The following is a 16,438-nucleotide window of genomic DNA, read 5'->3' as shown; positions in this document are numbered from 1 at the left end:
AATGTAACAGTAGATCGTCCCATGGAATATTTGTTTCAAATCTTATTAACAAAACAGAAAAACCAGTGGCCACAGTATCACTAAACATTCAATTTAAGGTGCTGTAAGCAATTTCAGCCATTCTACTTCCACAAGACTAAAACGTTGAATTAACCATGCCCCCCCTTTCCAAAACCCCGAACTCCAAAGATAACAAATGAGCTTTATTGAGACCAACATCATGTAGAAACTCTTGTTTAATACAGCAGCATAATAGCGCCCTCAACAGACAACTGTTGTGAACAATGGCTTAAAAATGGCAGTATGCCTCAATAATTTGCTGCAACTACAATACTGTGAGAACGAGCAAAATGATTGACAGGTTAAAAGAGTCAATGTGGAACAGGAACACATTTACAAAATCTAGAGCTGTCACAGCGACCGGTGAGATATCTAATGACACTTATTTCATGAATATCTTTAAATGGAGTAGGACATTCTTTTGCATACCTTTCCATGAAAAAATAACACAAATAGCTTACAGCACCTTTAAAAACACATCTATGCCACTAAAATCACCTAGATTTCAACTACATATAAAATGATTGTCTAAATATTCAGTGTGCCCTCTCATAGGCCTCCTACACTACATCTTACCTTCCAAGTCCAAGCCCTCCATTTCATCTTTTTAGCAGAGAATGGAAAGTACATTAAACAGATGGTGTTTAGTTTAATGGTGCACAGAAACTCAACAGAATGTCATGGGGTGACTCATGAGTTGACTTGTTAAATGGCTCACTGTCTAAGGGACAAACTACAAGCTATTAATGGTGAGTAAACTCAACAGGGCCATGCTGTCACACTCTGCAGCATCTTCAGCATTAATGCAATGATGATATAAGAAAAAAAACAGTAAGTATCTTTTCTTTACACTAAAAAAAAGAAATGTTTAAAATGATGGCCCTGCAAAGCTTTTAAAATAGCAAAAATGAAATCATTTTACTTTTTTAGGGGTTATCAATCAATTCAAAATTTGTATCCATTTCATTAAATTCATCTGCCAATTAATTCATCAAAATAATCACAATTAATTACATATATAAAAATTTGCTGAAAAAGGTGCCAAATGAAGATAATTCATTAGTGTGTTATTGTGGAAAATATTGAATTGATAATACAAATAGAGGATTTGTAAGTCAATATAAATGAACATAAGCCTGTCAATGGCACTACATCGCCTGTACACTAAGGGTGCTTTCACACTTGGTTCGATTGCTTGGAACGAACCAGAGTTTGTTTCCTCCCCCCTCCCCCACTGGTCTCTGTTCACATCATATTATTTGGGTTCGAACAGCGGTCGAATTACATCACCAACTTGAGTACAAGCGGCAGCTGTTTACCACCGTAACTTACAGGGTGCGCACCAGAGTTTGGAAAACAGTTCACATCATCCAAACGTACCTAACTTTGATGTCATTCGACCCTGGGTGAGCACCAAAAGTGCTAGTGAGGAAACACCTTTAGGAGCCGATCTCTACAACTGCAATATTTTTAAATTGTTGATGTTTTTAAACATCTCGACTTTGCAACGAGTCTTTGACCGTTGCATTGCTGTTTTTCTGTGTCTCGTGCCATGAGCACCAGATGTCATGTCAAGTTAAAATAAGTTTATCTCTGAAAAACTTATCTTATATCCCTTGTGTGATGCTCCATTCTGTTGAACTCTGTATAGCGTTTTTTTAACAGCTCCTTACTCTTGATGTACTGCCTGTTCTTGGTTTGTGTAGTTTGGTGAGGTATGTTGCCTATAGAAGAAGCTTAGGCTAAAATCTTAAGGTAGTACTTCAAACTTCAATTGTAAGTACGGGACAGTAAACATGATCCATTGTATTCATATTTTTATCATGTTATTATTATCCCTTTAAGCTCGCCTTCCGGCGGGCCCATGAGAAAAAATATAATCGTCAAAATATTAACAACTACAGTCTTAACCAACACAAAATAGGTATAGTTTGAAAGCTTAGAAGCAATATTTTCCAGTACATGCAGGCATTATGACTAAAACTGAACAAGTGCTTTGAAATTTGCAGACAAATCAGAAGTGTTCCGTTTTGATAATTTATACTGTACTTATTATTGAAATCAGTAACAACATCAAACTGATCAAATAACCATGTGTTATATGTTGTTGGAAAGCTCTCAAAGAATATAATACAACCAGCCTATTTGTTTTACTCATAGACAAAAATATAGAGAGTAATAGATAAGTATATTTTTTTGACAATTATTTTGGTGTTGTTTGTATGCCACGTTATTGCTTATAACATACCATTATTTAGAAGAGGTTATTATCTTTCAAACGACCCCACACACAAAGTAATTGTATGCATAGATCATTAGATAATCCACACAAAGCTCAATATTCGACTCGATGCAGACTCAAAAGGCACTCATTCTGTGGAATCTCATTACTAAAATAATTTCTGCATGCTATGCATACCTTTAGTCATTGTTGTGTTTGAATGTGTAATTTGTTTTTTTTTTTATGTACAATTACAATATTTAATTTGTTTTGAGTGGCTTTTGAACATATGGAGATGTTTTTGGACACTATAGTAAATAATTTTTGTAATGCTATAACTTTTGATTGCTTTTTTGTATTAACACAAACAATTTCACAGATATAGTTGACATAATTGGGAATAAAACAAAAGCTTTTTCATAGCCACCTTATTTACATCCAGAGATATACAGTATAATATCAAATCAGAAAAATAAGAAAAAAAGTAATTTTTTGGCTACATTTGTTTGTGTGATTTTTCAGCAGTATCTTAGGCTGAGAGTCTCAGAATCTTTCATAATCTATATAATTAAACGTAAAGAAAAGTTTTCTTTACAATAATACCAAACACATGACCCTCCTATGTTTTTTTTTCAAGTAATAAGCCTTTAATATTGGGTATACCACTGAAACAAGAAATCTATAAAAACACCTTCAGAGCTTAAAGGGTTTTATATATACATTTATTTATTTTAAATCACACTAAATTGATGTGTTAAAGCCCTACTTATTTGTATCAATAATATATTTGTGTGCATTACCTGAAATAGCAAGTGCATCCTGGTGTTCTTGATGGCAGGAGAAAAGCACATTGGGGATCAGGTCTTTGGTGGGGAACTGCTCCCACGGTGGGGTGAGATCTCCTCCTTTCTCTATGCTTTCCACCTCAATATCTAAAAGCACTTGAAACAGCTGGGGGTATTTCTCTGGAGAATCACATGCATCCAGCTCTGTCCTGAGCACACAAACACACACAGGCAGACTTCAGTGTAAAGCTGAAAAAGTCTGTGTAGATTCATTGCATATACTGGAATAAATCTTATAAATTATTTTTATTTATTTTTTCACATTTATGGTTAATTTTAGATGAACGCATAAGGGGAAAGTGTATGTTTTCGGTGTTGTAACAGGTTACCATTTCTTTTAAAGGGGTTTTGACATGTAAGATGTCATTCTACTATAAAACATACTGTAAGTTTCAGAACTCAAAACTTCCTCCTCACTGCAAAAAGACCATTTGTTGAAACCAAGCTGCCAAAACGACTCATTGTGATGTCACACTGTGGTAGATATTTGCATCTGACTACCTCCACAACAACACCTAATTTTACCTTATTACTTCCATAGCCCGCCCAGTAGAGCAGTGAGAGAGAGCAGGTCAGTCAAGAGCAAGTCTTAAAGGTGCTCTCAGTATTTTTTTACTCTTTTAAAAAGTTTGACTTCTAAAGAAATTAATACAAATTTTGAAACATATATCTAAAATCATGACCACTCACATGAGATGATGACTTCATCAGTTACCTTATAAAAGCTGTTTTATTCTACGTGGAGAGGGTCTCCTCACGGGGGCTGCCATGTTAGAATCACATGACCAGCCGAATCCTACTCGCTAAATGTCACTAACCACCCTGTTTTTGGACACTTTCACTCAGGGATATAATTAATCCTGGCTGGCTGTGAATGGTGAATTTCTACAATGGGATCTGTAACTGAAATCTATTGAGTTTGAATGATACTGCTTCCATGTCCTGAGTAAATCCAAGACAACGTGAACAAAACTTACTGAATGCACCTTTAAAGGAGAAGCAGCACCAAAACCGAGCTTTTCTGAGAGAGGGTCAGAATTAAGGTGGAAAATGATCATGTTTTACAAATATATGACTGTTTTTTATGCAAAAAAACTTGACTAACATTATAAGTGAAATGCAAGGCACATATTAAAATTATAAAAAAAAAAGGCATGTCATGACCCCTTTAACTATTTAATTTTTAGTCACCGTTGAACTTGTTTGTGAAAAATTTATTTTGTATATGAATTAATATGGAGGTCTTAAAATAAGAGTCATGCTGGGTAGCTACACCCACTATGAAATATCACTGGTCTAAAATCCTGCTCAACCAGACACGTGCCATGGGCTTTGAGAAGCAAGCATCAAAGATTTTTAATACACATTATTAAACGTTGTGCCCAAAACACATTATACAGGTGATTGTAATGTCACAGAAATGTTATAGATGTAAATGGTTGTTTTGAACCCACCAGTCAATGGAAACAATTATGTCACAGTGACAAACTTCATGACCAAATAGTTTTAAATTCAGGACAGTAATATTGCTGATATTACACAAATAAAAGATTGTCATATACTGAGCAGAGCATGTTTATGTCCATTAAATCATACAATGAACCATTGTGCTTTTGTACAAGAGTGTACAAGAGCTTGTTTTGACATACAACAAAAAGAAAAGTTTGCAAGATACTAGTTTCAGGAACACAAAATCCATGCATCTCTCCTTGCAAATGAACATCTCCGTCACTTTGTTGTAAAAGTCACCTGCTTGTTTAAGTTTCAAATCAGTGTAGATCGTCGATGCGTACACTATATATATTTTAGCGCTTAATAATGCATTAGTTACATAAACCATAAATGCTGTAAAATATGAAATATAAGCAATTTCTTTCTACTTTGTTTCTCAATACACTGCATAAAACTTAAGAAAAAAAATACATAATCTTTATTCTATAAACCTGTGCAATCCATTAATAGCTAATAATACAAACCATTTAAATGATATGCTTTAGCTTGTCATTTATATAAGATGACCAAAGACTGCTTTAAACAACTTATCCTTATGTGGTTTCATACAGCAAATAAAAAGCATTAAAACATATATTTTAAATACATAAAGATGAGAAAGAACCTGTGGAATTAGTTGATACTTTTTTAAATTTTAATACAACATTTACTAGACCACATATTGTATGCCACACTGGCTGATAAATTACCAAAATGACCAGCAGTTTTAGGCAAGAATAAACTAAATAAGGTGATTACTGTGTGAGAAGGATAACAAAGAGTTATATAAATATACACATAAATAATATTTTGTAATTATGATGCCGTTATTAAGTCATCCCAAACATGTTATATAATGTTGAATATATTAATTTATACTAAAATAAATATATGCTTCATTTACATTTCTTTTTACACTATCTGATTATAATAAATAACTTATGTTGAAAAGTTTCCCTTGACGTCGGCATGGCGAAAATACACAGATCGCTCGGGTAGGCGGGGTGTGGCTCTCAATCATGATGAACTCTTGGATACACTTAGCCTGAAAGACCGCTCCAAAGCGGTATTCACACTAGTGTGGAATTAATGTGGGTTTAGTGCACTGAGTTTTGGCATGTTTTAGACATGGGGCAGTCTTGAACATTTACTTCCTGTCGCGTGCATGCACACTCAAGTGGCCAAGACCGCAAGTGTGCGTATTGAGACAGGGCCATAGTAGCAGGCGTGATTCAGTTTGAATGAACGTATAATGTTGAATGAAAGGGCGGTAAACAATGCTTTGAATCTATGTCAGAGAAAGCATAACATAGTTATTTTACCTGAGGGTGGTGCCAAATCGAATAAACGAATAACTGTCTGTGCTGCTCAACTGAGATAAAAGATGACGAATTTGAATGAAAACAGTAGTTTATATTAACAATTGTATTTAAATATTTCATAGTGTCATTTTTCTTTTCACTCTTCTGCTAAGCACTGCTTACCCTGCTTTTAAGGATGACACCTCCCTGTGCGCCACATAGCTATATATTATACAACAAATATAAAAAATACGATGATTGAAATCTGATCAAATATTAATTTTATGTCACATTGCAGGGCACGTCTATCACTGCTTGCCATTTCATGTCAACAACCCAAAGTCTAGATCAATTGCTCCAGATGTTACTCTGTGAAAATGTGATGCTTATGAAAGTAGTAGAAAGACACTTACTTCAGAAACTTTAAGACTGTGGTGCAGGGGGCAATGAAACCGGTATGGAACTGAATCTGGAATATCTGGGTGTTTGTTACCTGCAAACACACCATAATTTAAACACACTGTTTAACACCCATTGTATTATGTTATGACACACTGTTCTTGTTGAAGATTAACAACCATTTAGCAACTACTTAATTACTAACAGCCTAGATCTTGCCCAAACTTCCGCATGCTAAACGGTAGAGCATGTAGCTCGACTTGTGGAGTACAACACTTGAAATGCCAATGCCATAAGTTTGTTTTCCAGGGAGCACACAAAATGATAAAATGTACACCTTGATTGCACTGTTGCCTTGGATAAAAGTGCCTGCGGAATGAATTCATGTTGAATGAAATGTAATCACGGCCATTTTTTGCACTCTGCAAAGCTTAAAATGAAAGTGGTACAATTCATTATTGGTCTCCTACCTTGGCCTGTAGTGCATGTGAGCGCATATGATAGACAGAAATCACTACGTCTCCTTGGACACTCACGCCCACAGGAAACACCACTTTGCCCTCCTGAATCCTGTGTTCCCTTTGATCAAAGACAAGAGGACCAACATACAGTACAAAAAAAGATCCTCAAAACTGTTTCACTTAGACCAGAATTAATTTCCTTGCTGGTCCAGGCTGTAATATGCTGGTTTGGTGCTAGTCTGACTGATGGACCAGCACCAGGCAAACAAAAATTTATTGTTAACCAGTGTTATTGATCAGCAGATAGTAAGACACTAGACAGCCTACCTCATTCTCTCATACTCCTGAGCTGTAGAAAATATCTTGGTTTCGCCAATAAGTACATCACAAAAAGGCCGACAGCCACTGCGCTGTTTGTTGAAGCAAGGAACAGGACTCATTGTGACAGCTTTAATGACTATTGGTTTGGAGTGTGGTACTGTGGGCTTCTCTGAGACCATACTGCACACATAACCTATGTACCTGAATAATCAAACACACACACACACAAGCATAATTGTCAATTAGTGTTTTTTTTTCTCCATTGGAAATTCCTTTTTTGATGGTTTACTAGAGACATACTGTATGTTTTGATGAAAAAATTAGGTTTCATTCCTTCCAATTACAACCCTCGTGAAGAGAAATGGACATTTCAAAACTGCCTAGAAAAAGCATGTACATGAAATAAAAAAAAGGTACAAAAGGCTTACAGAAGCTTTGTATCTACTGAACTGGGCAACTTCATATTGAAGATTTGTTCATCATCTACCATTATTGTTGAATTAAATTCTATTTATTCGTTTAACACTGTCCACAATGCATATTGCTACAAAGTAGTTTTACAAAGAATAACACCTTACGAACCCCCAGTTAGCAAGCCAAAGGAGACTATGGCAAGGAAAAACTGTGGCAAGGGGTCATTCAGACAAAAGCAGTCTTAAAAAAAAAAAAGTGTCAGAGACGTGGTCTTTTCAATTTTGACACTGCACCTAAAAAAACGCATCAGTCATTAACGTTCATCTAGGGGATATTTACCTAAAATAATTGAAAAATAAGAGCATATGGTCCCAAAAACACACTCGGAATGAACAGCCTATTACATGTTAAAGAAGATGAGGAAGAAACCTCATCTACTCAACATGTATTTTTTTACAAAGCATAAATACATGTTAATTTGACCACAATGTTAATTCTAAGTACAAACAGAATGTAGGCATTGTATGAAAGACACTGGTTGGGCATTAATAGCAGTCAGCAACATTTGTTTTAATTCTTTTATCAAAGCTATACTTTTCAGAGCTGCAAGTTGATTGGTTGTACCTCCTGTGTGAGGGCCACAGGCCAGATCCAGGCCTCTTGGCACTGAGAAGCTGCATGGCTGGCACTGGGTTGGCAAAGAGGTGGCAGAAACAGAACATGGCACAGACCAGTACACCTGAAGGAGCTCTGCCATCCTAATAGGGAGGCAAAGATTTGGATTATACGTCACATAAAATGGAATGATAAAAAAGTAATTAAGTTATATGATTTGCAAAACAAAACAAACTCTGAATAAATCAACAGTTAAACACTTTTTAGATTCATAGCTAAAGGGTTCCAAAAAAAAGGCGAATTTCACATTCTAGTTTTAATTACAGGTAGCTGCTAATGTCTGGATTTTTTTCTCTTTTTTTTTCTGTGTGAGCTTATTCACAATTGAAATACATATTTGTAAATTAAATCATTATTAAAGGTGCACTTAGTAATTTTTTCTCAAATAAATTAATTGCAATTTTGAAACCAATGTCTATAATCATGATCACTGAAATGAGATGACTTCGGTCATATCGATAACATTATAAAAGCCGTTTTATTCTAGATGGAGAGGGTCCCCTCATAGGGGATGTCATGTTAGAATCACATGACCAGCCGAATACTACTCGCTTAATCTAAATAACACTTTCACTCAAGGATTTAATTAATCCTGGCTGGCTGTGAATAGTGAATCCCTACAATGGCATCTGTAACCGAAAACGATTGAGTTTAAATAATGCTGCATCCATGCCCTTAGGTGTCAAAGTAAGTCCAAGAAAAGGTCAACAAAAACTTACTGAGAGCACCTTTAACTTGCAGAAAGGCAGAAACTTTCTTGGCAGAAACTTTCTCAGCAGAAATTTTCTCGGCAGAGTAAAAAGAAATGGATTCAAATGTAAATAATATGATTTAACAGTCAAGGCTAAAAAAGAAAAAGACTAAAGGCTTCTGTTAACTCTCCATGACCTCATTGAAATGCTTGTTTGTTCTTTTATTGAGGCTTGGACTTTTCATAAAAATCACCATTTTCTGTGTGTGATTTTTATTTATAAATTGGACAAACTGTAAAAAAGCCTTAAAGAATATTATAAGTGAGAATAGACAGTAAATAGAATGATATAAAAATGAGTAAGGAATAAAGGAAATTATGGAGTGAGTTATGCCCTCCTACCGAGCATGTGATCACACACACGTTCTTGGGGTTTTGCTTGAGCCAGTTGTACATATTCTTACACACAGCAAACAGGTTGTGTAGACTCGGGGCCTGTCTGGAAGCCCAATTACATTCAGAAACCTACAGATGAACAAGAATAAAAATTAGGAGACAATAACTGAGAGGCAGAAGATTACAGAGGAATGAGACAGAAAAAGCGAAAGTACAGAATAAGTGTAAAATTAGGAAAAACTAAATTAAAGAGAAACATCAAAACTGATTCAAAAAGATGGAGATGGATAACCATGGATCAAATTTAACAAAGAAAACCTCAATCGCAGGCATATTTATGTAAACTGTACAACAACAGTATGTCAAAATTTTAAGATAACAGAGACAACAATATCTCTACAACAGCAGGAGATCCATGTGTGAACAGCACTTCAAAAACCATACAAACCATATATAAACTGACAGTATACCGTCATCCACATGCTCGAAGTTGGTTTTATTACATAATTGCATTTAATTAATATGTAACAATTACTTAATTGTATTTCATGTTTAGATTGGATAAGAGTTATTTTTCACCATCTAAGTATATGGAACCTTTTGAATTCAACGTAGAATGTTTAATTGCTAATAGTTAATTGTTATTAGCACTTTATTTCAATGATTACATAAAGGGGTTTAAAGTCTGGAACACCAAGATTTATCAACAAATTCTGGACAAAGTTTTTTTCCTGTCTAACATTTTCTGTTCGAATGATGATTATTATTATTGATATAATATCATCAATAATTGTTTGTCTTTAGATATTCCTAAAGTTTACTTGGAGCTAGGAGCCTGATGAAAGGAAGACAATCTGTTATGGAGTTGGAAACAAACGTTTTCCACTAGCACATCCCCTTTTCTGGCACACCCAATTCAGGTCTTGTAGTCTCCAATAACGAGCTGAGTTGAATCAGGTGTGTTTGATTAGGGATATATCCAAAATGTGTAGTGTTGGTGGGCCTCAAGAAACAGTGTTGAGAACCTATTTAATTTGAAACCAACATTTGTATCAAAATACCACAGTTACTGTTATTCTGCAAAACTGTGCTAAATGTTAGTAAGGGTGATGATGTGTATTTGAAAAACCTTTATTTTGGCGCATGTAAAAATAATTCAGCAGAGCGGATCCTTTGCGCAAGTGGTGCCACACGAAGCATGAAAACCAGGCTTCAGTCACACTGCACAAATGCACATCTCAGATGAGAAGCATATAAAGCACCGAACATGAGATAAATATCATTAAAAATGTTTGCCAGCCCAACATTTCGCTTGGGTGGAGTCCGAAATTTTCAGTGTTGGAAAATCCCTAGTGGTGTTTGCTAAGGCAATAAACAAAATTAACTTCAGAGTGTCCTAAGGGTATAAATGACTGCTCAAATCAGACTTGTTGAAGAGAGGTATGCTATTCCTTTTTTGTAAGCAATCATACATGTGATGTATGTGCCTGCTATTGGGGGCACTAAGCACCACATAGAACACATTGCAACTGCATTGTAACACCTTACCACTCGGAACACCCTATCGTTGTAGCAAAGAGTTTTGCACGTGCAAGTACAACTTACATTGGCTTGTTAACAACTTTTAAAGGGGTCATGTCTTGAGAAATTGAATTTTTCTTGATATTGTGACATATAAGAGCTCATTCAACTTTAAAACATACTGTAAATTTCTGGACTCAAAACATAATCCCAATGCAATAAAAGCATTTATTAAAACCAAACTGCAAAGGCTCCTTGTTCTCTACATCTGCAACCTTCCTACGTCACAAGGGGGCATTATTTCATGACTTACTCAACAGCAACAACACCAATGCCTACTTTAAGTCATCGCACCCTTGGTACTCCGTTCATAAACTCACAGAGAGAGAGAGCAGGCCATGTGCGTCCTGTATGCGTTCTTGCACCCATTTGCAATATTTTTAATTGTTGGTGAATGAAAATATGCACAAGATGGACAACTTTGACCGTTTTGATGTGTTTCGGTGAGGTGCGCATTAGTGCAGGACAGGTCAGGATGATAATATATATGTGTGCCTCTTGTTTCACTGTTTCATTTTGGACTATATAGGTGCGTTTTTTTCAGCTCATATCAGCGTGGTATAATGTTGTGGAGCTTGTTCGTTCTCTTACAACTGAGATTCAAATATGGCTGTTTTCGAGAGGCTGCACAATGTTAGCCAATCATAACTGTGGGCATTTACGCTGAAGTTTAAAGGAGGCACTGAGGCCAAAACAGAGCATTTCAGACAGAGGGCCAGAGACAGGGTGCAAAATTATCATACATTACTAAATGAATTGCTAAAATTTTCAGCGAAACTTGAGGGAACATAATATATATATTTTTTTTTAAAGAATATGTCTTGACCCCTTTAACTACAACAGGAAACAAACCATGAGCTGAAAATACAGTTTTTGAGTCATGCAGTTAATCTTTGGAGTCATTTAATTACATGGAAAAAGATATGTTCAATATCTAATGAAAGGAGGCCAGATGAGTCAACAAAAGGCACCAGTATCATTTCTGGTCAGAAATAAGCATGCTACACTGATGTTTTAGAATGTGTTTCATGCACCACCCTGAAACCTTGCACTAGGTTTGCAAGGTGAACTGAAAGTATATTCTCTCATGAAATCAAGTTGATTGCACTCACTCTGTTGGAGAACTTGGCCCCCCGATAGTTCCTCTGTGACAGGTTAAAAACAGTGTAGTGGTCGGCATGTCGTGTGTCCAGAAAAGAGCGGATATCCTCTGTGTGGTTCCTGTAGCCCATCTCCACTACCTCAGCAGGATATGACATCACTGACAAAATGAGAGGTGAGTGGAAACAGACCATTTGGATCCTGAAAACTCTTTCCAACAAGATTGCCCTTACAAAAATGAACTGCATTGTTTTTAACTGTAGTACAAGTGTGGTAAATTGGACGCATTATTACTCCAGTACTGAAAACTGCAGGAATACTGCATCCAAATTACCACACTTGTACTGCAGTAATACTGTTATTCTGTAGATAGAGACACTGCTCTCAAACACCTAATACATTTGCTGTTCTTCCCTAAATTCTTCAGAACTTGACCAGTGACTAAAAACACAATGCAGGTTATTTGCAATCAGCAATATATTGACATTCAAGTGTTTATAGCTTTTAAAGACGTACCTGGCCATTAAGACACCTGAGCTTTAGCAACTCAATATTTCGACTGAAAAATACTTTATAAAAATCTAAAATAAACATGAAAAAATTGGCAATGTACAAATGTATAAACATGTTAATCAATGTATGTGTTCACTATATCAGCACTGCAGTTAAAAGGCATTGTAAGTGCAGTACAGTTTGTCATTGTGCAGTACAGCATTATTGTACTAAACAAAAACTGCACTTTTTACTGCATAGATTAGCAGTAAAGCCTGGTTTATACTCGACTCAGCCTCTTGATTGCGAGGGTTCACATATACAAAGTGACGTCATCAAGGCTGTCGTCTGGCCTTCACAAAGCTTAGTTTCGAGCGGACGTGCACATGCCAATTTTTGTAACTTTTCATGCAGTGCGTGTGCAGTGCTTCAGTCCGATTGGATGAATTCGAGGAAAGGGGCAGGGGTGATGTGCCAGTGCTTTTGAGACAGAGTAATACTACTACAAATAATGTTAAAAAGGACAATGTTTTCACTGTGAAATTACCTGTTGCAGCTTTCAGCTGTTCTTGTTCAGAAAGACAAGGAAGTCTAATTATCCACTACCTTTTGTACATTGTATAAAAAGGTCTATACAATACACCAAAGTTTGGTTTCATTCATATATAAAAGCTCCAGTTTATTTTATAATATGAACAATAATAAATATATATATATTTATATCCTTTTACTCCTTTACTATTTTGGTAAAGGGGCCACATCGGTCTTGAAGTAGTGCATGGGGGGCCACATTGTATTCCTTTTGAGATACTCTGATTTTGGTTTTGTAACTTTTAAGAAGTAGTTATGTACTCACTTTTCTGAAGTCCATACTTCTGCAATTGCCTAAAGTATTGTATTGCTCTACAAAAGGTAGATACTTTTCAATCAGGCATTAAAACACTGAATAAAGGCTGAGCTTATACATTTATTTTGCCACCTCTACTTCCCTGTTCATTTATTATTCAAATTAACAATCTCTACATAGGGGGTCTGTTTTAATAAAAAATATATATATATATGAAATTTATAGAACTTTTAATGTTTGGGCAAAGCGTGCAAGTTTACTTATTTTTTTTTTAAACATTACCCGTTTACATGCTAAAAGGGTCATGATGCGGGTCTCCTCTATGGTTTGACTTTCAGCACACAACTGAATAACACGGGCTGCATGACTATGATAAATGATTACTGCTAGAGTTAGAATAACATACAGGTTCGAAGGGATTTCAAAATTGCACAAAAAAAATAAATACATATTCGTCTCTGGCTTGCTTTTGCTCGCATGTCAATGATTCCGAGATCTACTTTTATATTTAATTTAATCACTGAGAAGGTTTACCTGCAAAGTAGCACCAAACATCACAAGCAGCCTCAAGAATGGACACAGAGTAGCCGTATAACACTTTTCCTTGAGCAGAATATTGTACTACAGATCGCTAAATTTGTATAACATTAGGCAGAATATTTCCAATTTGCGCAAGTATAAATCTAAAACTGGGGGTGTTTCGTCTCTTCTCTGGCAACCCTGAGCATGTTAAACGCTTGTGGAGACGCGTTAGGTCTCAATGCAAGTTAACTGAAATATCCAATGAAAAATAAAAATGCTTTTACAATAAATGAGCCACGGGCCACATTAAACCATGTGGCCAGCCATGTCTGATCTAAAATATAAAACTAGTATCTTAACGGTAAACTTAAGTGCTTCAGTGAAGCCAGACATACAGTGTAAATATCCTATTGGTTCTTATGTGTTTTTGTTTTGTTCACCTCTTTCATATGAGAAAATGGTAAATGGTCTGCACTTATATAGCACCTTTTTTAACCTTAGAGGTTACCAAAGCGCTTTACACTGTGTCCCATTCACACACACATTCACACTCACATAGGGGCTAGCCTGCCATTGGGAGCAACTTGGGGTACAGTGTCTTGCCCAAGGACACTTTGGCATGTGGAGTCGTGTGGGCCATGAACCACCAACCCTGCGATTAGTTCTCTACCACCTGAGCCACAGCCGCCCGTAGTGAATACAAGTATTATTGTAATACCTAGGCAAATGTAAAGTTCAGCAAAGAACTTCTTCACTGCTGTTTCTTGCTGGATTAGCTGATAAACTGATTAACTCCCATCTGTCAATTGGAGAAAAGTGCAACTGCCTTGTGAGTCAAGTATAAATGCTTTGGACCGCTTAGAGCTGCACGAACAGAATGTATTTCAGTGCCAAGCAAAAGTATAAACAAGGCTTGATACCGCATTCAGACTTCAGTTTTGGGTGTGATCAACCTATTAGTGATTTTTAGTGCATGTAGCAGAAAGTAGTAGTGTCTGATATACAACACTTTGAATTCTATAAAAACTGAAGAACTCCCTTAAAACTCCAGTTAAAACATACTGACTGCTTAATTACAGTTTAAACAGAGTATGTGGGGTACTGTAAAACAGTAATTACAATGTTACTACCATGTATTTTTTGATATGGTGCCATGGTACTACCATTGTCCTTTGGCATACACCAAGGTAGTACAGTGGTATTTTTTAAGTACTTGTAGAACCTTGTATATATATATATATATATATATATATATATATATATATATATATATATATATATATATATATATATATATATATATATACACACTATAGTAAATGACTAAGTCCATATTATAGGCTATATCAAAGTACCATGGTTATGCCACAGTACTTTTTTCTCAGTGTATTAGGCAATGTTTACTCACCGATAATACGTGAGGTGATGTAGGCAATGTCCAGTTCTCCTTTTGTATACCTAAATTACACACAAGGCACATGAACTCAATATTGACAGCATAACATACATTCAAATTCACACATTCATAAAGTTTTTTTATTTTTGTATTTCACTGAATTATTCTGATATCTTTAAAGGGATAGTTAATCAAACATATGTTGAACCAAATAAGTATAAATGTCTTTATTCTGTGGAACACAAAGGGAGATGTTAGGCAGAATGTTATGGACTCATCATTCACTTTCATTACATGGAAAAAAATTTAAAGGCAGAGGGTGACTGAGGCTGTCAGAGGCAGAAATAAAAAGTTGGTTCTGGAACAGCATGAGGGGGAGTAAATTATGAAAGAATTTTCATACTTTGGTTAACAATCCCTTTAATAGAAATGGTTAAAATAAAAAATTATATTTAAATGCAAGATTACAAGATTACATTATATTAAAGTCAAAACTTATTTCAACAAAATAGGTATTTAGATAAAGGTATGATTAATTATAATTACAAATATAATTGTGTATTATTTATATGTAAATATGCTTGTACATCTATATTCATGTATTTGTGTTACAGTAAACTGGGCATGAGTCATCTAACCCATATACATAATGGACCACATTACACCCACACTAGATGACCTGAGTAATCTGCTGAAGCATGAAAACCCTCTAAGAAGAACATATTTAAACAAGCTACTATTCTAAGCCTCTGTGCAAGAGATGAATGAAACACACAAATAGTCTAGAGTGCGTGTGTGTGTTTGTGCAGTGGGATTTGATGGCATGTATGTGTGTCGTTCACCCCTTGCACAGTGTCTTAAAATAGCAGGTTGTTAAATCATTATCAATCTCTGTGTGTGTGTGTGTGTGTGTGTGTGTGTGTGTGTGTGTGTGTGTGTGTGTGTGTGTGTGTGTGTGTGTGTGTGCGTGTGCATGCATGCGTACACTTGTGTGTTTGAGCAAGAGAGAGGCACATAAAGGTACAGTATATGAAATAGAGTTGTTACTTTTTGAAACTTTAAACATTCCTGTTAAGTGTGCCTCATATCAATATTTTGGATAACACTTTACAGTAAGTTTCTATATGGTAACATTAGTTAATACATTATGTATCATGAACTAACAATAAACAATATTTTTTTTTCAGCATTTATTAATCTTGGTTAAAGTTTATTTACAAATAT

General features: G+C 35.5%; 1 protein-coding gene across 7 annotated transcripts in view; it reads right to left on the bottom strand.

Moving 5' to 3' along the window:
• LOC127646713 (putative tyrosine-protein phosphatase auxilin) overlaps positions 1-16,438 on the bottom strand; it is a 48,408-nt gene that overhangs the window by 15,271 nt on the left and 16,699 nt on the right. For all 7 annotated transcript variants that reach the window (XM_052130537.1, XM_052130540.1, XM_052130539.1 and 4 more), the window contains 8 exons: positions 15,227-15,276; positions 11,969-12,117; positions 9,282-9,404; positions 8,138-8,271; positions 7,106-7,300; positions 6,788-6,896; positions 6,332-6,411; positions 3,082-3,275 (listed from right to left, as the gene is read on the bottom strand). In XM_052130537.1, coding sequence (XP_051986497.1) covers positions 3,082-3,275; positions 6,332-6,411; positions 6,788-6,896; positions 7,106-7,300; positions 8,138-8,271; positions 9,282-9,404; positions 11,969-12,117; positions 15,227-15,276 — 1,034 coding nt within the window. The remainder of the gene's footprint in view (positions 1-3,081; positions 3,276-6,331; positions 6,412-6,787; positions 6,897-7,105; positions 7,301-8,137; positions 8,272-9,281; positions 9,405-11,968; positions 12,118-15,226; positions 15,277-16,438) is intronic.

Source organism: Xyrauchen texanus, chromosome 7, assembly GCF_025860055.1.
Source record: "Xyrauchen texanus isolate HMW12.3.18 chromosome 7, RBS_HiC_50CHRs, whole genome shotgun sequence".
Lineage (NCBI taxonomy): Eukaryota > Metazoa > Chordata > Actinopteri > Cypriniformes > Catostomidae > Xyrauchen > Xyrauchen texanus.
This window is presented reverse-complemented; position numbering and strand designations above follow the sequence as displayed.